The sequence below is a fragment of the Caretta caretta genome, chromosome 1 (genome assembly GCF_965140235.1).
Source record: "Caretta caretta isolate rCarCar2 chromosome 1, rCarCar1.hap1, whole genome shotgun sequence".
NCBI lineage: Eukaryota > Metazoa > Chordata > Testudines > Cheloniidae > Caretta > Caretta caretta.
In genome coordinates, this window is record NC_134206.1 from 303,899,308 (window position 1) to 303,922,144 (window position 22,837).

At 40.6% G+C, this 22,837-nt stretch overlaps 1 protein-coding gene across 3 annotated transcripts in view; it reads left to right on the plus strand.

Moving 5' to 3' along the window:
* The window catches only part of ZNF277 (zinc finger protein 277), a 92,411-nt gene extending 77,703 nt beyond the window's left edge, over positions 1-14,708 (plus strand). Inside the window, exons 8-13 of one of the 3 annotated variants that reach the window (XR_012666514.1) lie at positions 7,043-7,108; positions 7,735-7,802; positions 10,990-11,086; positions 11,610-11,652; positions 12,241-12,440; positions 14,333-14,472. Coding sequence is in view for 2 of the 3 variants with exons in the window: in XM_075124424.1 (XP_074980525.1) it covers positions 7,043-7,108; positions 7,735-7,802; positions 10,990-11,086; positions 11,610-11,652; positions 12,266-12,440; positions 14,333-14,516 (633 nt within the window). In the remaining variant the exon portion in view is untranslated. Of the gene's footprint in view, positions 1-7,042; positions 7,109-7,734; positions 7,803-10,989; positions 11,087-11,609; positions 11,653-12,240; positions 12,441-14,332 lie in introns of all 3 variants that reach the window. The other 2 variants (XM_075124424.1, XM_048836089.2) reach the window with 2 other exon arrangements.
* The last annotated feature ends 8,129 nt before the right edge of the window (positions 14,709-22,837 follow it).

Here is a 22,837-nt window from a genome sequence, read left to right on the forward strand (position 1 = left end):
TTTTTCTATGAGTCAGAGGCCCCTGGTCGGAAAAAAGGTTCCCCACCTCTACAGTAAAGTCTGATCTGCAGGGCTAGAGAAATGAGAGCTTTATATTAGTTGAAAAGAAGGGGTTCCCAGGCTCCCAACAGGCCCAGTGTTTGCTGCCAGCTCTGCAAGATCCTGAGGTATCAGACCTAAATATGATATTGTGGTTTTTTTAAAGGCACTACGTTAGGTAATTTTAGAGGTTTCATGGCTTACTCACAGTCCTGTAAATATAAGAGTATGTCTTTACTGCAGTTAGCTGGGGTTCTTACTTGGGTGTTCTCCCTACCTTCTTCCCATCCACACACAAAAACTTCTAATCTGAGTTTGGTGATTTTTTTAGCTGGGCCAGCTGGAGATATGGGTTTGAGCATGGGTGCCACTTTGCAGTGAAGATGCCAGGTAAATAATTGGAGTACTAATAGTCCTCCAGTGCCTTCCCATAGTTCCCCCATGTGCCCAGAAGGATAGGTGAGTTCTCCCACAATTTTCTGGGAAAGACTCATGGAGTGTCACAGTTTTCTGCTGCACAAAGAACCATGGATGTGTCTCCAGAAGTCTTAGCAACACATGTGGGTAAATACAGCACTAATGAGGACACAGTAGTTTGGTTTGCCTGCTCATACCCAAGCTAGGCTTACCCTGATGCTGATCACCCAGGCTAATGCTGCATTAAAGACATTGCCTAAGAAGCAAGTCCTTTAAGAGTGAGGGATGCTAAAAGTAGTCCTGTAAAAACGCTAAATCTCAAATATTTTAAGTAGCTTTTCAGTAACATGACAATATTTGTGATGGTGTGTTAACAAGGTTTTATTGACACTTGTTTTGAATGACCATAACTCTGCTCTGACTCTGCCTCTCATTGGTAAATGCAGCCATCCCATACCCATGCCAAGAAAACCTCTATACCAAACTTTAACATCATGTTTTTTTATTTAGCATTTATCTTTGACTACACTCTACCCACTAGCCTACCCCTACCCAATACTTAAACCTTTCAAATCTTTGAGCTGCTGCCAAATATCTACCATTCTTTATATATATTTAATATTTATTTAATAAATATATATATATATATATATTTAAAAACAAAAATCAACCACACCGTGGTTTCCTTCTTTCCCCTTAAAAGTACATTAGTGTGAAGTGCAAGATGTCATAATCAGCCCAGGCCCAGTGACATGCAAAGTCAATATCTTTTGACTCCTACACAGCACTTGATTCAAGGTCTCGAATATCTGACCTTGTCATTGCGCCATTATTGTGTACAGAAAAACTGCCTTCGGTTTTATTACAAGGTTCCAAAATCTCTCGCCTTCAGAATCCTGGGCGCTTGAGCCCTTGTAGCTTGAACCCAAAGGGTCCAAAGATGCCCCAGCAAGCCTCTTACCCCAGGCTGAAAGATCTGGGATAGCACTGCTTGTGCTAGTGCTCTAAAAATAGCTGTGTAGACAGTGCCTGGAAGTTGCGACTCAGGCTGGACCTTGGACTCCAAAACGCACCCCTCCCTCTGGGCTTCAGAGCCTCACTGCCAGTCCGAGCTGTAACTTCAAAGTGCTATCTACGCAGCTGCTGTTAGGGCGCTAGGGCAAGGCCCGCTAGCCTAAGTCTGTCAGCTCGGGCTGGGAGGCTCGCTGCTGTGGATTGTGTAGACGCACCCCGGGTCACCCGGCTTTCTAGGGGAAAGGATGCAAAAAAGTACAGATGCTGTTTAAAAGAAAAAAGAAAAAAAAAACCCCTGTGAAACATTTGTAAATCCGTTTACTGACATAATGACAAATGACAGACTAGTGTGGGATGGGATAAAGGTTTCCTTTAGCATCAGTCTGAAGTGTTGGAACGTTTCCTACACTCTGAAGGGTGCTTGCCTTCTTCGTGTTCTCTGGTGCCTTTTTATCTATTTTTACACAGGCAATGAAATTCAAGAGAAGTGCAGACTGTAATACGTTCAATGGGGTTTCAATGGATTACCCTGTCCTCACAAAGACATAATGTTAGTTCCTACTGTGCACATTTGGACCATGGTGATAATGGTAATGTGATGAAGCTGTTTTTGAGTTGAATCCAGGTTCAGCACCAGAACTGAAGCTGCCCAGGGCCTGTTTTCCATAATGACATGACATACATTGCTGTTCCTCAACTTTTTGCGTTGTTTGCATGTTTAACTGTTTAAGGCAAGCCATATTAAGCTTTTCTGGTTTCTCATCCCCTGTGAAAGTTCTTTCCCTTTGCTGTACTTGAAATGTCCAGGAGATTCACAGCTTTCAATATAGCTAGCAGAATGTGGCTATTACATGTCAGTCATTCATTACGGAGCATTGCTTGATATAAAGATTTGTGGCTTCTGATTAAATGTGACTTTTGGTTTTTGGGGTGGTTTTTTTTTAAACTAGAGAGTTTTCAGAATGAAACAGCAAATATCTTTCCAAATGTCAGTTTGTGAAGCTTAGTGTTGTAAAAATGGGTCTTTAGTAGTAAGCACCATTATAATCTCCAGCCCTTTTTAAATACACACAATAAACCTCTTGAAATGGTAGCTGGATCTTAACCTATTTACATGGAAGCCTATTTATATGTTTTTGTAATTAAAAGTATTCCTTTTTAAAGCAGACTTTATCTGTGTCCCTGCTCTTTTTATAATTTTGCTTTACATATGAACCTTCACAGAGCACTGTGTTAAATGGTCTTTATGGTTATAGTCAGGCCAGGGCTGGAGATTTTTTTTGTTTTTGTGGGGGTGTTTTAAATAGGTCTTTTTGTTCACATGTATTGAGAGCTTTTATTGAATTGTTTCACAAACTTCAGCCCCATTCCTGCTCCTATTGAAGTCAGTGGCAAAACTCCTGTTGACTTCAGTTGGAGCAGGAACATATCCTTTGTTTTTCTGAATTATGCTTTTGGCTTCATTAGCATTTATAGTGTAATTAATTATGAGGATTTCCTTTCTGAACTGAGAAGTGGCATTTTATGGCTTACTTCTTCTGTGTATCGGTCCTTCCCTGCCTTAAGTAGCCTACTTGACATTGCAGGGAATTTATGTAAATGTAGGGTCATGTATCAATAAGTCATCTTCTGATTTACCAAGATTCCTTAGCTGTCTGACATCACTTAAAAGTGGCTTTTGTTGTGCTGCCATGATAATTAATCACATATTTTGTTGAGTTCTGCTTCATAGTACTATACAGTAGTACACGTGATCTTTAGCTATGTAAGGATAGAGGCTTTTCTTGAAACTTCGTTAGCTTTGTAATTTCAGACCTAAGCGACAATCAAAAGATTATTTATGATGTATTTAATATTCTTGTTGCATTAGGGTGGGATTTTCAAAAGGTAGAAGACTCAGGCTCACAAATCCCATTGAAAATCAAGAGGACTTGTGCTTCGGAGTCATTTAGGCATGTTTCAAAATCCCAAAGGCCCCCTTTAGGATCAGGGACTCTCTGTAGGCATTATATGAGCACATTAGATAGGGCTCCTGCTCCGAAGAGCTTACAATATAAACAGACAAGACTAACACATGATAAGACAAACAACCTGGAAACATCACATCACAGGTACATGTATAGTCCTTTTAAAAACAGGATTTTCCCCAGAAGCTTTTTCCACTCCACTTCCCCATTGCTCACTCTGCCCTTTCCATAATAATGTCTGGATCCAGTGGTGGGGGGGAAACCCTGACAGTCTCTGATGGTGTCTGTTCTTACAGGGCCTGGCCCAAAACCCATAATTCAGGGCCACAGAATGGTGGTAGGCAGTCTTGCTGCTTCCTCCTCCACCCTGAAGGGGGTTGAGAGCACTGTCTTTAGGGGCTGGGTCACAGCCAGTCTAGCAGATCCTTCCCCTTGTGTATCCATTGGAGTGTGGCCAGGAGGACTGGAAATATTGGGCATGCACTTCCCTAATCAGTTACACATTTAATTTTAAATTGGCTGACAATAGGCCATAGAGTAGAGCCCTGCGTGGGACTATTTTTTAATACCACTCCCACCCGCTCCTGCTATTATGGCAGCAGGTCCTGTGGGACCCGCAGGATCCCAGTCCTGCTGCAGGGCTTTACCCTAGTCCCTCACAGGGGCTCTAACATAGAGTAAAGCAATGGCACTCTAATGAATAGGTTTATTTTCAAATTGTAAAAATTTGCTGAAATGCATACACGTCTCTCACAGGAATTTTATTTCTTAAAGTCATTTTTGATATATTTTTTTAAAGAGTAAACTGATCTTTTTTTCTTGCGGCCAAATCTGCAAATAATAGTTACCCTGTATGTTTTGTTTTCTGGCTACTTGCTGGCTGAGCTTGGGAAGGACTTGTGCTCAACTTGATGGCATTTCTCTGTCTGTAATGTGGTAACTTTTGAACATCACATCCAGTCAATTCCAAAATTTCAGGGAATGTTCTAGGCATCAGTGGCCAGACCTGATTGATTTGTGGGGAAATCGGAAGACCAAAAGGGGGAAAATAGGATGAACCCTCTGCCAGCTGCAACTGGTTGATAGCATCCGTTTACCCCTTCCTTCCTAACGCTCCTATCTCATCGCTTGTCTCTTCTCCCAATAGAATTTTAACATGTTGACACCTTGAATGACTTATTTCCCAAACGGAGAGAATTATGGTGGGTCTGGCGTGGGTATGTGGGTATGCACACAGCCCATGGCATGGGGGAGGAGGTGGTGAGGACACACAAACCCCTGACAGGCAGGAGGTTGCGGGACTCTGATACGGGGAAAGGGAGAAAAGGGGCCACACAGGGCCTCTAACATGGGGAGTATGGGGGTCAGACAGCCCCTGGGATGTGAATAAATGGGTAGAGAGAGGGTAATGAGAGCTCACGGAGAGCCCCTGCCATGGGGGGAGAACGGAGAACCATGGAATGGGTGGAGGAAGGAATGTGAGGGTATACAAAAGGCTAGGTGGGGAGAAGTTGGGGGACCCCGGTATAGGGGTCAGGGGAATAGGAGTGCACATAGAGTCCCTGCCATGAGGGGGATGATAGGGGACCCTCGAATGGGGGAAGGGGACACACACAACCTCTGGTGTGGGGGGAAGAATGGGGAAATCTGGTATGGGAGAAGGGGAGCACACACAGCTTCGCATGTAGATGAAGAAGGGACTGAAAGGCTCCATTTCCATGCGTCTTAGGAGCTGCGCATCTAGGGAAGGTGCCTGCCATGCAGAGTTCCACTAGTGTGTGGCTTCAGAACCCCTGGATGCCAGTTGACAGCTTCTGTAAGCCCTCCAAGCCAGTGCTTCGGCCCCTTCTCCTCATGATGGTGCATGCTCCCTCAGCTAGGCACACAGTCCCACATCTGTCGAAATCTGAAAGTGATAGGCAATGGCAGAAAAATCCATCTTTATGGATTCATGCTGTATCTTGGGGAGAGAGAATAGTAAAATATGCAGCCATTCTTGTCTACAGAACTCATTTTACACAGCGCCTTAAAGGTGACCTGCAAAGAAAGTTTCAAAACCTGTTCTTGTGTTTTTGTTTTGTTTGGGTTTTTATTTGTTTGTTTTTTGGTGTTGGGGGTGGTGGTTCTTTATGGTATAATAAAAGGCCTGAATGCTGTTTTAAAACATGTATTTTCTACTTTTTGAACTACTAAAAACGTTAAGTCTAGTTTTTTCCCCTGGTTTTGCAAAAAAAAAAAAAAAAATTTAGAGAGGTCTCAGGAGATATTTATAGAGTTCTCACATCTCAGATGAAGAGGCAGGGATGTTGAATTTTTTTAAGACATCCCTTTGTGCCAGATGCTCATTAGACACTAAAATTTAAATGTGCACACAAGCCAAAAAAAGAATTTTTAACAATCTAACTAAAAGTCCCTTCCCCCCCCCAGTCTCTTGGTTCTTACGATATTGTAGCTTCACAGTTCACCCCTCACCAGGGAAGATCAGACCTGAATTTTTTATGTAAAAAAGCTAGCCGTCAACCAACCACACACACAAAAAAGCCCCTCTTATGTACTTTGCTTTCTATGTAAGCATTGCAAAGAAACAAAAGGTCGTACCCAATTATTTTCCCCTTCCCCTTTTTGCAGATCACATTTAACCAAAAGGTAAAGTTTGATTTTTTTTTTCCTTTTCTTTTGAAGATGCTCTCTTGTGCCCATAGACTTCAAGGTAGCAGGGAAGAAAAATTGTGAAAATATCTGTTAATTTTGCAGTCATGAGCTGCTATCCTGTCATTACAGGCTGTGGTGTTGGCAGCCAGAGTTTCCATAGGAAATGGTGGTGTGTAGCTGTGACAACATGTGGGGAGAGGTGTTAATAGCTGCACATTATCTCAGAAAAATGGTGACATTAATGAGTCTCCACTGTAACTTGGAGAGTTTACACACTAGAGCGTAACATCTCTGAATTAATTACTGAATCTTCATTCTGTAAATGGTAATGGCATCATGTTAAGGGCTATCAGAGATGTTTGTGTGTGCTCCATTTACCTGATAGATTGTAACAGCTTTGGAAATTCTCATTAAACTGTTAAATGGTGGATATCTTTCTTTTCTTCTCTTTTCTTTTTCTTTTTTTTTTTTAATAAAACCACATTGACAATAATAGCATTTGTTACCAGGGTATACTTAATAATGAATATCTTTATTAGAGTGACTGAGTATTTTAATAGAGGGAACAGGGCATGTTCAAATATTTAGGCTCCTTGTTTAAAAGTTTCCCATATGTATCTGAGATGTGTCAAAAAGTTGGGGCCAAGATAATTAAATATGATGTGTGTATACCACAAGTGTAGAAAGTATGAGTACAAAAAAACTACTTAAATTGTTGGTTCTGGTTTATTTTTGAAGACGGCAAGACTCTTTCAGAGAAAGAAACACTAGAGAGAGAAAGTTAAAGCATAACTGTTGGGATATAGAACAGTAGTCTTCAGCCTAGGACTGGCGCTATAATTATTGTTTATATTACAGTCACACCTAGTGGTCCCAGCTGAAACTGGAGCCCCATTGTGCTAGACAGGGGACAGATCACTTGATGATTACCTCTTCTGTTCATTCCCCCTTAGGGCTCCTGGCATTGGCCACTGTCGGAAGACAGGATACTAGGCAAGATGGACCTTTGGTCTGACCCAGTATGGCCGTTCTTATGTTTTTATGACACTTTTTCCATGATTGCATTGTGACTCCATCAGATGATGAAATGATCCTCCAACTGTTAAAGATTGAGTACCATTGTGTTAGTGCATTTTGGAGCACATCTCACTTATAGTCATGATGTTGACTTGCTCCTGTGTAAGCAACAGATCAGAAAATAGAGGGGTTTTTTTCATAATATTCACAGCATTGGGGATGGGGGAAACTTGGTAAAAAATTAAAATCTTCAACCAGCTCTAATACTGGTTGTCTGTTGTGATGTAGTCCTGTCTTCAGAGATCCAAAAGGGCTTCCAGTAAGTTGGTGGAATTGGAAACCATATGTATGCATTGAAAGTCAGCTTTGACTTATTGTGCATAAATGTGAATCTCTAGGCAAACATGGCTTTCCTTTAAATGGGGACCTCTCACTTGTTTTTTATTATGAATAAGGTGAATAAAATTATGTTTAAAAGAATTACTTTAATTTAAATCCACAAACATATAAGAGAAAATCCAGAATAAGATGTTGACTGTGACTTAAGAAGTTTTACATTCATTCATTTGTTTCTTAACATGTGGCACCTGTGTGGAAGTTATTTTTTTCCTTTATCTCTCAATTCCAGGAATTTGGAAAGTCGTGGGAGGAAGTTCAATCGGAAGATGACCGAGAATTGCTAGATAACCTGGAAGAGTAAGAGTTATATAGCCATTTTATTGCAAGTTAATGGGGAGTTTTTGCTTGGTATGCAATTTGAAAAGACTCATAACATAGTCAAATCAAGCTAGTTTTCATCAGAACGCTTAGACTCATAGACTTTAAGGTCAGAAGGGACCATTATGATCATCTAGTCTGACCTCCTACACAATGCAGGCCACAGGATCTCACCCACCCACTCCTGTAACAAACCACTAACTTATGTCTGAGCTATTGAAGTCCTCAAATCGTGGTTTAAAGACTTCAAGGTGCAGAGAATCCTCCAGACAGTGACCCATGCCCTACGCTGCAGAGGAAGGCGAAAAGCTCCCAGGGCCTCTGCCAATCTGCCCTGGAGAAAAATTCCTTCCCGACCCCAAATATGGCAATCAGCTGAACCCTAAGCATGTGGGCAAGACTCACCAGCCAGACACCCAGGAAAGAATTCTCTGCAGTAACTCAGATCCCACCCCATCTAACATCCCATCACAGGCCATTGGGCATATCTACCACTAGTAGTCGAAGATCAATTAATTGCCGAAATTAGGCTATCCCATCATATCATCTCCTCCATAAATTTATCAAGCTTAGTCTTGAAGCCAGATATGTCTTTTGCCCCCACTGCTTCCCTTGGAAGGCTGTTCCAGCACTTCAGTCCTCTGATGGTTAGAAACCTTCATCTAATTTCAAGTCTAAACTTCCTGATGGCCAGTTTATATCCATTTGTTCTTGTGTCCACATTGGTACTTAGCTTAAATAATTCTTCTCCCTCCATGGTATTTATCCCTTTGATATATTTATAGATAACAATCATATCTCCCCTCAGCCTTCTTTTGGTTAGGCTAAACAAGCCAAGCTCTTTGAGTCTCCTTTCATAAGACAGGTTTTCCATTCCTTGGATCATCCTAGTAGCCCTTCTCTGTACCTGTTCCAGTTTGAATTCATCCTTCTTAAACATGGGAGACCAGAACTGCACACAATATTCCAGATGAGATCTCACCAGTGCCTTGTATAATGGTACAAACATCTCCTTTTCTCTACTGTAAATACCTCACCTGATGCATGCCAAGACCTCATTAGCTTTTTTCATGGCCATATCACATTGGCGGCTCACAGTCATTCTGTCATCAACCAATACTCCGAGGTCCTTCTACTCCTCTGTTACTTTCAAGTGATGCATCCCCAGATGATAATAGAAATTCTTGTTATTAATCCCTAAATGCATGACCTTTCACTTTTCACTATTAAATTTCATCCTATTACTATTACTCCAGTTTACAGGGTCATCAAGATCTTTCTGTATGATATCCCGGTCCTTCTCTGTATTGGCAATACCTCCCAGCTTTGTGTCATCCGCAAACTTTATTAGCACATTCCCGCTTTTTGTGCCAAGTCAGTAATAAAAAGATTAAATAAGATTGGTCCCAAAACCAATCCTGGAGGAACTCCACTTGTAACCTCCTTCCAGCCTGACAGTTCCCCTTTCAGTGTGACCCACTGTAGTCTCCCCTTTAACCAGTTCCTTATCCACCTTTCAGTTTTCATATTGATCCCCATCTTTTCCAATTTAGCTAATAATTCTCCATGTGGAACCGTATCAAATGCCTTACTGAAATTGAGGTAAATTAGATCCACTGCATTCCCTTTGTCTAAAAAATCTGTTACCTTCTCATAGAAGGAGATCAGGTTGGTTTGACATGATTTACCTTTTGTAAAGCCATGTTGTATTTTGTCCCAATTACCATTGACCTCAATGTCCTTAACTACTTTCTCCTTCAAAATTTTTTCCAAGACCTTGCATACTACAGATGTCAAACTAACAGGCCTGTAGTTACCCGGATCGCATTTCTTACCTTTCTTAAAAATAGGAATACTTCATCAAAGACACTTCTCAGGGAGGGCTAACTTCCAAGCCACATTTAGTCTTTCAATGTGAAGCTGTTTTGACTGCAAAACTGTTTCAAATGAGGGTCATCAAAAAAAAATTTATAATTCGGATAAAGCATATTTTCCCCTCTCTTTCTTAATACTCAGAAATGGCTGAATTGCTTTTCACTTATTAGAGCTTGGCAAATGCTCAACCCTACTTAAGTGAATAAGGAAATCATTAATAAGTAGGAAGCATTTTCTAGTGGTTAAAGCACTGGATTGGGCATCAAAACTACTGATGATTGTTCCTGGTTCTGCCTGTGATTTTTAGCTTCAGTTTACCTACATGTAAAATATGGGTATAATAATACTTTTCTACCCCACATAGGTGTTGTGAAGCTTGATGAATCAGCGTAGGTAAAGTACTCTGAAATCCTTAGGTGAAAGCTCTGTATAAGTGCTAAGTATTATTATTTCAGAGTATCACTACAGATCTGGATGTAACTTATTGCTTAAATAAAACGTGTGTGCGCTTGCACTAAATGTAGCAGAAACAAGAATCTGTTCTATGGAATAATAATGTTTGATAGGTACATAAAATTGAGAAAACTCCAGCTGCCTGTCATTTGTGTCTTTTGTTAGTATATGAAAAAATTAGAGAGGCACAGTAAGGTGTGAAAGACTTTATGGAAATATTCAATTAAAAAGCAATTTGCTGTAGCTTACCAGATTCGATTTACTTATTCGATTAAGCATTACAGAATTTGCCTGCACTGCTATCCACTGCACAGGGTCCTAACTGTAAATGGGGTTAATTGTAGAGCAGTTCAGAGCCCCAGTAGCCCAAGAAGGAGCTCTAGTACTTCTCTTCAGGGAAGTTCACTAGAGTAGTGGCCTGAACAGGTTCTGAGAGCCAAATTCCAGCAACATTGTATATTTGTGTTTGGCTATATTTTGCGCTCAGAGTAGCCATATTGAAGTCAGTAGAGTTACTCTGAATCTACAATACTGTAACTAAAAGCCAAATCTGACCTTTGATAACCTCTAGCTTTGAATTTTTTAGTCAAGGGACTAAATTCTACCAATGTAGCATATTGGCATCTTGGTCCATAACTAGGGTTTCTAGGCGCTATAATAATAGAATTAATAATAAATCCAAACTATGGTAACTCGACTGAAGGAAAAAACTCTTCACTTATTGTAGTTCAGTGAGAGGAAAATTTGGCTCACACTTTCACATCATCTTATCTTTCACAAAAAGTCTCTTCAGGCCCTTTTCAATTAAACAAACACCTTGTCTCCTTCATCATCATAGAGACTGGTCTGATTGGGAGGAGCATCCTGTCTGTGCAGTTTGCCTGTTTTGTGAAAAGCAAGCAGACACTACCGAAAAATTATGTTTCCACATGAAGGTAAGGTACAAATATGTTTAAATCACATTTTTTTTTATCAGTTTGAAGTGAAAAGTAGGATTGTGGCAGCGCTGTTGAGATCAGGGTCTTCTGTTGCACTACGAATATACAACTTGCATTCAGAATGATGCAAAATGCAATCAGAGAATGCCCTCTTTAGTGCAGAATACTGTCATTGCATCTCCAGTGTCTGCTTTATGGAAAATTCATTGGAGCCAAGTTTTACAATGAGAATGTGAATCACCATCTCTGGCAAGTTTACATGGTAAGATAATAGAGGCAGCAATAACATTTTATTAACTACAATGATTTGCTGACTTAGCATTTATTATAGTTAAACATGCTACAAAATTGAAACTTAGATGTTAAACAGAGAATGGTAATTAAACTAACCACATACAAAAATTTCTGGCAAACACAAATCTATCTGTCTGTGTTAGCCTGACTATATAAACATTGAGCTGCTTTCAACTTGGAATACTAGAAGTAGTGGTAATAATAATAAGCTATGTTTTTTTTCCAGGAAGCACATGGATTTGACCTTCTTAAAATAAAGGCAGAGCATGGTGAGTAAGAGATACTGTAATTGTCAGCATCTGTCATTAATGTGGGGAAAACCACAGCATAACACTACAGGAAAACAACTTCATCACTTTAATTTTTTTCAGATTTTAAGTTTTCCTTTATGGAATCGCTGCCTTGCCAGCTGACAAAGGACAGCCAAGTCTATTCTGTTTTTTGGAACTGCTGCTAATACTTCCCATGAAATAGCTATCTCCGGGTATTTGATATTGCCTCTTGACATTTTGGGTTCTTTCATGGAATAACCTTCTGCAGATCCCCAGTCGAAGGGTCTAAGACTCTGCCACAAGACCCCTTCAATCATTATTTCAAAAATGCTATTGGGATTCCTTCCACTTTACATGGCAGGAAGCACAGTGCACCCTGTGCCCAAAGCCATAAGGCTCTCTGCCATGCGGTGAAGGGAAACAAAGTGTCCTTAATTTTTAAGTTGTATTACTGACCAATTCTGCTTCAGCTACAAAAAAGTATACAGGGATAAACGTTTGCTGAGTTATAGGACTCTGCCTGTGTATGCCTTCAGTCAAATTCCTTTGCATTACAAGTGCTTCTTTGTATTTTGTATCTCTTAGGTTGTTGTTTTCTGCCATTTGCCAGGTTTGAAGTTTTATCAGCAAGTGAAGTTAGTGAACTTCATCAGAAGGGAAATCCATCAGTGTCGATGTTACAACTGCAAGGAGATGTTTCAGTCTAAGACTGAATTAATAAGTCACATGGAAGTGACCAAACACATTACATTCCTGCCAACCAGGTCTACATGGGATCAACCACAGTACGTGCTAACTTGTGTTTTTCCTCCAGCATTTAAGTTCCTATTTGATTCTGCCTCAGATGAGTATGGTCTGAAAGGTCCATTCTCTGGCAATACTATGGTACCCAGAGCTACCTAGCTCTTCCAGGCCCAAGTGATGGTATGAGCACAGCTGCCTCAGGCCTAGCCAAAATTGTAAGTCCCCACACTGTGTGAAACTCCCGGGGCTTTGGCACAGACTGCTGTCCCAGATGCCTTAACGCTATGTTGCCACAGTCAGGGACAACATGCTACACAGGTGAAAAAACAGGAAGAAGGAACTGGCTTCAGACAGCTGAACGCTTACTTCCCCTAGTCCTTATGTGGCTCTTATAAGATACAGTAGCAACCTGACTTTTCAAATACTCTGTTCCACTTCATGCTTTATAACTCCCATCCCAGAAAGCCAGCAGATTCATGCCCGCTAGAAGTCGGCTTAAAAACAGCTTAATTGCCCGAAACATCTGCAGGGGCTCTGCTGGGAGCTGTAAAGTTCTGGACTCTTACAGTAGAATTATATGGCTGTATCTACACTTAAAATGCTACAGTGGTACAGCTGCAGCGCTTCAGTGCAGATATTCACTCCAGCAATGGGAGGGGTTCTCCCTTCACTATAGTTAATCCACCTCCCAGGCAGTAACTGGGTTGATGGAAGAATTCTTCTGTAAATTTAGCACCCTCTACACCAGGAGTTAGGTCGGCTTAACTATGTTACTCAGAGGTGTGGATTTTTCAAACCCTGGGGTGATGTAGCTGGGTCAACCTAACTTTTTAGTTCCCATCTCCTATGCTTCATCATACTGGCTCTGGTTGTGGAGGGGTCCAGTTAACACAACAGCTTAGCTTCCACTAGGATGCTGTTTTCTCACCTGCTTGCTTTCCTCCTGCTCAGACAGCTGCAACAGTAATCCCAGCCTGTCCCTTCTGCTAGGCAATGGAGCGATGAGGAAAAAAAAAAGTGGGGGTTTTTTTGTTTTTTTTTTTCAATAAAAAGTGTCCAGGGAAGAAAAAATATTGAGGTTTTACTCTCAAGAATCCAACTATGCTGCGATAAGGGTATAACCACCCTTTAAAACCAGAGCATGAGAAAATATATAGTGAAAACAACTAAAAAGTAATCTTTCCCTGCAGAATCGTTCAGGTAGGGATTGCAAATCTTGCAGAAATCTCTATAATGAGGCATTGGCTTTGTCCCATGGGATCTGCAGAAAGCTTGCAGCAATTGTGAACAAGTGTCTGGCTGTTTGGTATATGCAGCATAATATACTATGACTGACCATTTGTGGTCCAGTGAGTCAAACTTCTTGCCCAATTGAAATGTGACACTACGCTTCACTTGATGGCATTTCTCCATTTGTCTGTATGGAGCATGATAACTTTGGAATGCTGCATCTGATCAATTCCAAAACTTCAGGGGGTGCTCAGTGGGCAGAACCTTATTGACTGAAATCCAGAAAAGCCTGATTTCCATTAAAGTCAGGCTCACAGTGTATCCATTTGGTGCTATGGGCAGAGGAATCTCTCTGGAGCCCTCTGCTGCTGTCTACACATCACAGGCAGCAGCTTACTAAAGGGTTACACGCTTCATTGCTGTGCACCCAGCTACATCCCTCACTGCCCCCCTCCAGACTGACCCTTCCCACCCCCACTCCAGCCAGTCTTCCCTTGGTCCCCCACTAAAGCCTTCCCCCCAGCCATTTCCTCCTCCTCCTCCTCTCCCCCTCCCCCACCTGGACAGCCAGTCTCCTCCCAGTCAGGCTTCCATTTGCACTTAAGTTGGATATTTACAGTTAACTCCTAGCACTCAGCCTACATGTTCAATGCAATGTGTGGCCCTCTAGTAATATTTTATTCTTACATTTTGTCACTTTCAGGTATTATTTTCCTACCTATGAAAATGATACACTCCTATGTACACTGTCAGACAGTGAAGATGAACTGACAGCCAAGGATCAAAGCGAAGATGTCCCTATCATTAGTGAAGATATTTCCGACCTAGAGGCTCTGAGACAAAGCAGTGTTTTAAACCAACTTCTGCGTGAAGAGAACAACAATTAAGGAAAGCCTAAATGTTGAGAGAGAGGTTTACTAATCTTCAGGCATTCTACCTGCAAGACTAAAAGGAAAAATCTGATCTCACTTACATACTTGTGTGATTTAGCCCATGATTGCTATAAACACACTGATTGTAAATGAATGGGAATACCAAATAAAGAAAATAGGCAATAAAAACTGTATGTAAACTTATAATATTTTATCTTGATGGATGCTACTTTGTTTTTGAATTCATGCTGTGTTTTTTCTCCATTTAATTCTCAGTAGCATATTGTTGTTTATGTACACAGTTTTGTTTTATTTTATCTGAACATCTACAGTGTAGCAATTCGTGGTGGCTGGCATTTGATGAGCATCTGGTGCTAGAGATGAAAGAACCCAGATCGCCATATGAAGAAGGAATGAAGCTTTGCTATATTATATATTGCTGCTAGAAGTCAGATGGAAAAAAAAACTGACTTCAGTTTGAATCCTAATCACAAAACTATTCTTTAAAACAAATGCCAATATTTAACTTCAGATAGATAGAGATAATTTTTCACTTCTAAGATCTAATCGGCGTTGCTGGTACATCTCATGGCTTTTACTTTACAGTCTTGGGTTCCTATCCTGAAAACTGCAAACTCATTTGTCTGCTTGGAGTCCCAGCACCTTCAGTAGAGCTCTGCATGAGCACAAGCATCTGCATATGTGGAGGTGCTTGCAAGATCAGGGCCTTGGTTTGCATTTGTAATGACGACCATCTTGGTTGTTATCAGGGATTTCAAGAATTAAAAGCATGAGTCTCTTCAGCATGACCTGAAGTTCTGTAGCTGAGAGCTGTAACAGACTCACACATAGTCGATACCTGAGGCACGGTGGGTATAATGTGCACTGAACAGTTGGTTACATAGTATGTTCAGTAGCTTTGCAAAAGCCTCTTTTACTGCTCTTTGATTCTATAATCCAGAGTTGAAGGTTTTCCCCAATTGTTGATATTTAGGCTTATGTATAAGATTTCTTTTGCTATTTTAAAATGAAAATCAAGAGTCACTCTGGCTCACTGTTAGAATAATTTAAAATGCTATTTCCATTCTTCAATTACAAACTTGCTACTTGCTCATAGTAATTATGGCTCTACAGTTCTTTCAGTTATATGAAAATGAATTAATGTAACAAAAGCAACATACACATCTTACTAGGCATATGATTAATGGAGACAAGCCTATTAAATGCAAGAGGGTACTGATGCATCATTATGGTTTGAGAATTTAAATGTACAAGTCAAGAAATCCAGTTATGGTTAACATACCCAGTGTACTGTTGCAGGTGTTTAGGGATTTGAAATCAATGGGAACTAGGTGTCTTTGAGATTCTGAGCTTTAGCCTCTCTATGCCTCAGAGCCCCATTTTACGGACAGGGATAATAGCACTTACCTACCTCACAGGGGTTTTTGTGAGGGTAATTACATTAATGATGGTGAGGTGTTCAAATACTAGGGTAATGGGGGCCATAGGAAGTACCATAGATGCTCTATTTCCTTGCACATATGCAACATTTTGTGTGACTGTGTGTGATAATCACTGTATGTAAGGAAAATTACAGTTATGATGGGAGTTGCATAACCAGATTTGTGAACCACCCCCCTGCCCCCCCCCCAGACCAAGACATCTTTCTTAAGTACCTAGATGCTACCATGGCACCTTGTATTATTGAAGCAGACACTTTAGAAATGCTTAAGAGAAGTTGCTCACTAGGAAGAGGGCACGCAGACTGGTTTGGCAACTTGCTGCAGGGAAACCTGTCCTTTTGGTTGTGTAATGTGGAAGAGTTTTGGAGTAAGTGTGTTGGGTGCGAGATGAGTTATTTTGGCAAGGGGGAAGACCGTTATTTTGGGAAGGTGATGTGACTGGGTGACAGGAGGAGGATTTAATGCATCTTTTTGGGGGTGAGGGTGGAAGTGCTCAGTAAGATGAGGGTGAAGGACATATCTCCTCTCTAGCTAGTGAACAGGAGCAGCTAACGGGAGTTTCACGAGGGAGTTCTCCAGTTGAAGGAGGAGCGATTACATGATCCTTGGGGTAACTTTGTTGTCTACAGTGTGTGTGTTTGTGGTGTGTTTCATGCTTGACTGAAATATACCATGTGGTCTGTTTGTTTGGTGGACATGTGCTGACCATGTGTGTGCTGAGCCTAGCGGCCTGCTAGGCAAGGCTGAGAGCTTCTTAACAAGGCTTTGATCCCTAACCCCTTTAGCACCCATCAACCCTTAACAAGGGGGCAGGGCTACTCAGGAAGACCAGGGCTTTAAAAAGCCTGCTCCTAAGCGACCAGAGGAGCTAGCAAACAGGAGTGACTAACAAGGGAGTTGCGATGGAGTTCTCCAGGTGAGAATGTGAGGCGGGGAGGCTAGATACACTTAACATTCTTTAAATTTAAAGCCAAACACCCCCTTATAAAACCAAAACAACAAAGGAACAAGTGCCAGGAGTAAAAAGATAATGCAGGCAGAAGTCCAGCAATAGAGTGGGGGCTATCCAGTTTATTGCACCCAATGCAGCATGTATGATTACCTGCCCTATGGGCAGGTGGCATATATGTGCATTCAGTGCAAGAAGCTCCTGGCCCTCAGAGACCGTGTACGGACTTTGGAGACCAGAGTGGCTGAACTGGAGGAGCTAAGGGAGACAGAGAGGTACATAGATGAGACTTTCCGGGACACAGTAGAACAGTACCACCCCCTGGTCTGATAGCCTCTGAGCTGTTGAGGAGGATGAAAGCCTCAGGGAAGGAGAACATCCAACTGGAACAGTGAGAAATGATCCCATAGCTGGAACCCTCCCTCCAGATGATGATGTGGTATCATCTTGCACTGAGAAGTTAGTTAAACAGAAATTAAAAGGTACAGCACCAAAAGATAAATCCCTGCAAGCTGCATGGAAACTTTTTAAAGACACCATAATAGAGGCTCAACTTAAATATATACCCCCAAATTAAAAAACATAGTAAAAGAACCAAAACAGTGCCACGATGGCTAAACAAAATAAAAGAAGCAGTGAGAGACAAAAAGGCATCCTTTAAAAAGTTGGAAGTTAAATCCTAGTGACGAAAATAGGAGCATAAACTCTGACTAATGAAATGTAAAAATATAATTAGGAAGGACAAAGAAGAATTTGAAGAACAGGTAGCCAAAGACTCAAAAAGTAATAATTTTTTTTTAAGTACATCAGAAGCAGGAAGCCTGCTAAACAACCAGTGGTGCCACAGGCCGATCGAGATGCTAACGGGGTACTCAAGGACGATAAGGCCATTGCAAATAAACTAAATGAATTCTTTGCATTGGTCTATGTGGTTGAGGATGTGAGGGAGATTCCTAAACCTAAGCCATTCTCTTTAGGTGACAAATCTGAGGAACTGTCCCAGATTGAAGTGTCATTAAAGGAGGTTTTGGAACAAATTAATAAACTAAACAGTAATAAGTCACCAGGACCAGATGGTATTCACCCAAGAGTTCTGAAGGAATTCAAATGTGAAATTGCAGAATTACTAACTGTAGTCTGTAACCTATCATTTAAATCAGCTTCTGTACCAAATGACTACAGGATAGCTAATGTGATGCCAATTTTTAAAAAGGGCTCCAGAGGTGATCCCAGCAATTACAGGCTGGTAAGCCTGACTTCAGTACTGGGAAAATTGGTTGAAATTATAGTAAAGAACAAAATTGTCAGACACGTAGATGAACATAATTTGTTGGGAAATAGTCAACATGGTTTTTGTAAAGGGAAATCATGCCTCACCAATCTACTAGAATTCTTTGAGGGGTGTCAACAAGCATGTGGACAAGGGGGATCCAGTGGAGATAGTGTACTTAGATTTTCAGAAAGTCTTTGACAAGGTCCCTTACCAAAGGTTCTTAAGCAAAGTAAGCTGTCATGGGATAAGAGGGAAGGTCCTCTCATGGATTGGTAACTGGTTAAAAGATAGGAAACAAAGGGTAGGAATAAATGTTTTCAGAATGGAGAGAAGTAAACAGTGGTGTCCCCTAGGGGTCTGTACTAGGACCAGTCCTATTCAACATATTCATAAATGATCTGGGAAAAGGGGTAAACAGTAAGGTGGCAACATTTGAAGATGATACAAAATTGCTCAAGATAGTTAAGTCCCAAGCAGACTGCAAAGAGCTACAAAAGGATCTCTTAAAACTGGATGATGTGGCAAGAAAATGGCAGATGAAATTCAATGCTGATAAATGCAAAGTAATGCACATTGGCAAACATAATCCCAACTATACATATAAAATGATGGGGTCTAAATTAGCTGTTACCACTAAAGAAAGAGATCTTGGAGTCATTGGGGATAGTTCTCTGAAAACATCCACTCAATGTGCAGCAGCAGTCAAAAAAGAGAACAGAATGTTGGGAACCAGTAAGAAAGGGATTGATAAGACAGAAAATATCATGTTGCCTCTATATAAATCCATGGTACGCCTACATCTCAATGCAGTATTCAAGATGTGGTCGCCCCATGTCAAAACAGATATACTGGAATTAGAAAAGGGCAACAAAAATTATTAGGGGTATGGAACCACTTTTGTATGAGGAGAAATTAATAAGACTGGGACTTTTCAGCTTGGAAAAGAGACGACTAGGGAGGAGGATATGATTGAGGTCTATAACATCATGACTGGTGTGGAGAAAGTAAATAAGGAAGTTTTATTTACTCATAACACAAAAACTAGGGGTCATCAAATGAAATTATAGGCAGCAGGTTTTAAACAAACATAGGGAAGTATTTTTTTACACAATGCACAGTCAACCTGTAGAACTCCTTGCTGGAAGATGTTATGAAGGCCAAGACTATAACAGGGTTCAAAAAAGTACTAGATAAGTTCATGGAGGATAGGTCCATCAATGGCTATTATCCAGGATGGACAGGGATGCTGTCCCTAGTCTCTGTTTGCCAGAAGTTGGGAATGGGTGACGGGGGATGGATCATTTGATGATTACCTGTTCTGTTCATTCCCTCTGGGGCACGTGTCATTGGCACTGTCAGAAGACAGGATACTGGGCTAGGCTAGATGGACCATTGATCTGACCCAAAATGGCCGTTCTTATCTTCTTCCAGTCTTCTCTGCTCTCCTCCCTGCCACATTATGTCTACTTCAGTTCCTTCCATCTTATTATTTAATTGGATCCCAGCAGCAGCTCACTTGACCTGACCTGTCATCCACTAATCCCTCTTTCTGAGTCTCTCCTCTCAGTCTACAAATTGAAACAGTAGCACAGTAGAAACAAAAGGAAGAGGCTATTGAGAGGCATCAGCTATCAGGTTGCATAATGGGCCAAACACAGAGGCAATTTCTGTTCCTGATAGGAGGAAAGGGGAGGGACTCAGACAGGGAGGAGTCAAAGGGGTGGAACAAAGGGTAAAGCAGATTCAACCATATTCTCTGCATTGGTTTTACTGAAACTGCTAGAAAAATCCAGCAGAACCGGCTGTCACACGATGACCATCCTGATAAATTCAGACATATGGCCATCATTAATGAGTGCTATAACTTCTGTTTCTTGTGTGTGCTTTTGAAATCTCACTGATAACATTACATACATTCAGGGGTAGTTGGTTCTGAGTTCTCTTCTCAAATTGCTGTTCTCTGCCCACCCCCACCCCCCAATAGAAATTGAGAAAACTGGTTGTGGGATCAATCATACATTCACTCTCAAGTGAGAATAAAAGTTGTTGGATTTTGCATTAATGACAGATAAGTGGGTGTTGAAGTAATGGAAAAATCAACAGCAAGGACTGGTTAAACAACAGCATATGAATATAACATACAGCAAAGGCTATCAAAAGTACTAATTAATGAAAAGAGGAGAACTTTACTGAAATGCTTCAAAGTGAAATTGCAAAATATTACCTAATCAGGAGGAATGTGACACTGAGTCACACAACTCTGTACAAAATGGAAATCAATAACATTTAAGATAGAAAAACTAGAGTGCTGCTCTTCCTGATTCTAGAGAAATCTGAAATGGCAATTTGTAGAATTAAGAAGCACATTTTAGGAAGCTTTTTTGTGGATTAGAGCTACTTTTTTGAATAGAGAGGAAGTGGGCTTCAGACCACTAGAGAATTCTTTTCTGTAACTTCTCTCTGGAATTATATGAAGTCTAATGTCACAACCTCTTACTGCAAATATGCATACTGGACAACGAAACAGGTATCATTGGAACACTTTCATTGCTCAGTAAATTCTCAAAGGGATTATTGCAGAACAGATTACACTAAAATTGGCACATAATCATATTTGTGGCAAATTCTCTAATAATTTAATACCTCTACCACATACCCTCAACAAAAGAATTTTAAAAAAACAGGAAAAGGTGCAGATAACTTTGTCAGAAGACCAAAGGCTGGTAGGGTGACTTGACAGTAAGATCGGTAATTGGCAGGATTTTTTTTCCCTTATCTAGTCCACATTTCATTATCAGCATAAATCAAATTAAGTTGTTATAAAGATAACAAAAAGATTCCATAGCCTGGGGTTCACTCAGCAGCTGGATAGGATACCCTACCTTCCCATGCATTCTTCCTCTTCTGTCTCTGCAGCTGCCCTTTTTATAGCTGTAACTCCTCCCAAAGCACCTATGCTAGGAGAGGGGAGAGTTAGGCTTGTGGACGTAGGCCATGTTTACAAATATCTGATGTCTCGACACCATTAACAAAAAGTATTTCACCAACAAATTATTCTGACAACTTTGTGCAAATGTAATATGATTTCTGATAATATTTGTTCTTTATTTTAATCATTTCATCTAAAGATATGATTATATTTGTCATGTTCCTATATTATACTTATCTGGCATGTTGTTCATCAATCAGTTCCTAGCATGCGTGGTTACTTTAATTATGTATGAATACAGCTTGAAAAGTTTGGTTGCAACTGTAGAATCCCAGAAGTTCTAAGCAGGAACTGTTTTAGAACCACTATGTGAACTTGTTAAATGCTAACTGATATTCTGGGATCCTGAAATAGACCTCTGATGGAAGAAACAGATGTTTTTCAGTTCCCCTCATTGCTTCTGCATTCTTCACTTGACAACCAATAACTTACTCAACAGCATAGAGTTATCCCATCCTCCTATTTTATACAGTAGCATGACTGGCCTAGATCTGGCAAAAGAAATTAGTGTGTAGATAGAAAGAAAACTGCTGTTCGTTGTTATAAGGCCTCTATGCTCCAACATAAGTAAATTGTAAGCTAGTTATACAAGATCTCAGACAATAATAGCCAAGTTATGGTGTTTGGCCACACCTAGCATTCACGGAGCTGTGGAGAATTTCTTAGCTATGTTGATTACTCACAGCTACATCAGATGTTTTTGAATTATTTATATTTTATTTATACATACACAGAGAAAAGGGAAGAGTCCATTAGGATATACTGTTTCTCACAGCAGTCACATGAAAAATATTTAAGAAGCTTTCTTTATTTTCCTTTCTCCTGGCTATTTGAATAGTGTTGTTCTGATTTTTCTAGGATTATTGGCCTAAATTACAGGAGAGAGACTGAAGTAGACATGACCAAATTCTGCTTTCTTTTATATGTATGCCACCCTGTCAAAGTCCGATAAGTTGCAGATGTATAACTTAGAGTGAAATTGGACCCTTTGCATCTTCACACCCATAGTGACTGTCTTCAGCTTGACTGTCATTAGAATGAGCAGCTACAGCAATGCCACAGGCCATACAAAGAGTCCTATTTCATGTCATATTCCTTCTTTTTCTCCGTTAGTATTGAATATTGATGTTTTCCTCATTACTGCAGCCTTTCTCCATGACAGGTTCCTCTGCGACAAGCCCTGACCTGATTTGACTTTTTCCACTTGGGGAATCTTTAGCTGCTCATATTTGCTTTTATAGCTTTTTTCCTCTTGTGCATGAGGGGTACAGGTTAGGTAACTAATTAGAAGTGACCATATTACTCACTACTTGGGTATCAGCTTTGGTATCTTATGTCATGAATAAAGTAATCCTCCCCATTATGAGAACAGGGAAAGAGCAGAGAATGTGTTCATCAAAAGATGCTGCTCAATGCTGGTCTTCCTCAGATGGTTTAGAATGATAGAAGGAAAGTCATTTTTCTGCCATAGGCATTATCAAGACCTTTGAGCCTCCCCACCTCACTCAACATTTAGACCCAACCTATAATTTGACATATTTTGCCTTTTGGACAGGAAGAGAACCTACTTCTTCACATTTGAAAAAAGTTAGATGGACAGCTAATGGGGGCAGGGAGAGCACTGCACAGGATTGCAGGGACAGTGAGTAGCACTGGAGTTTG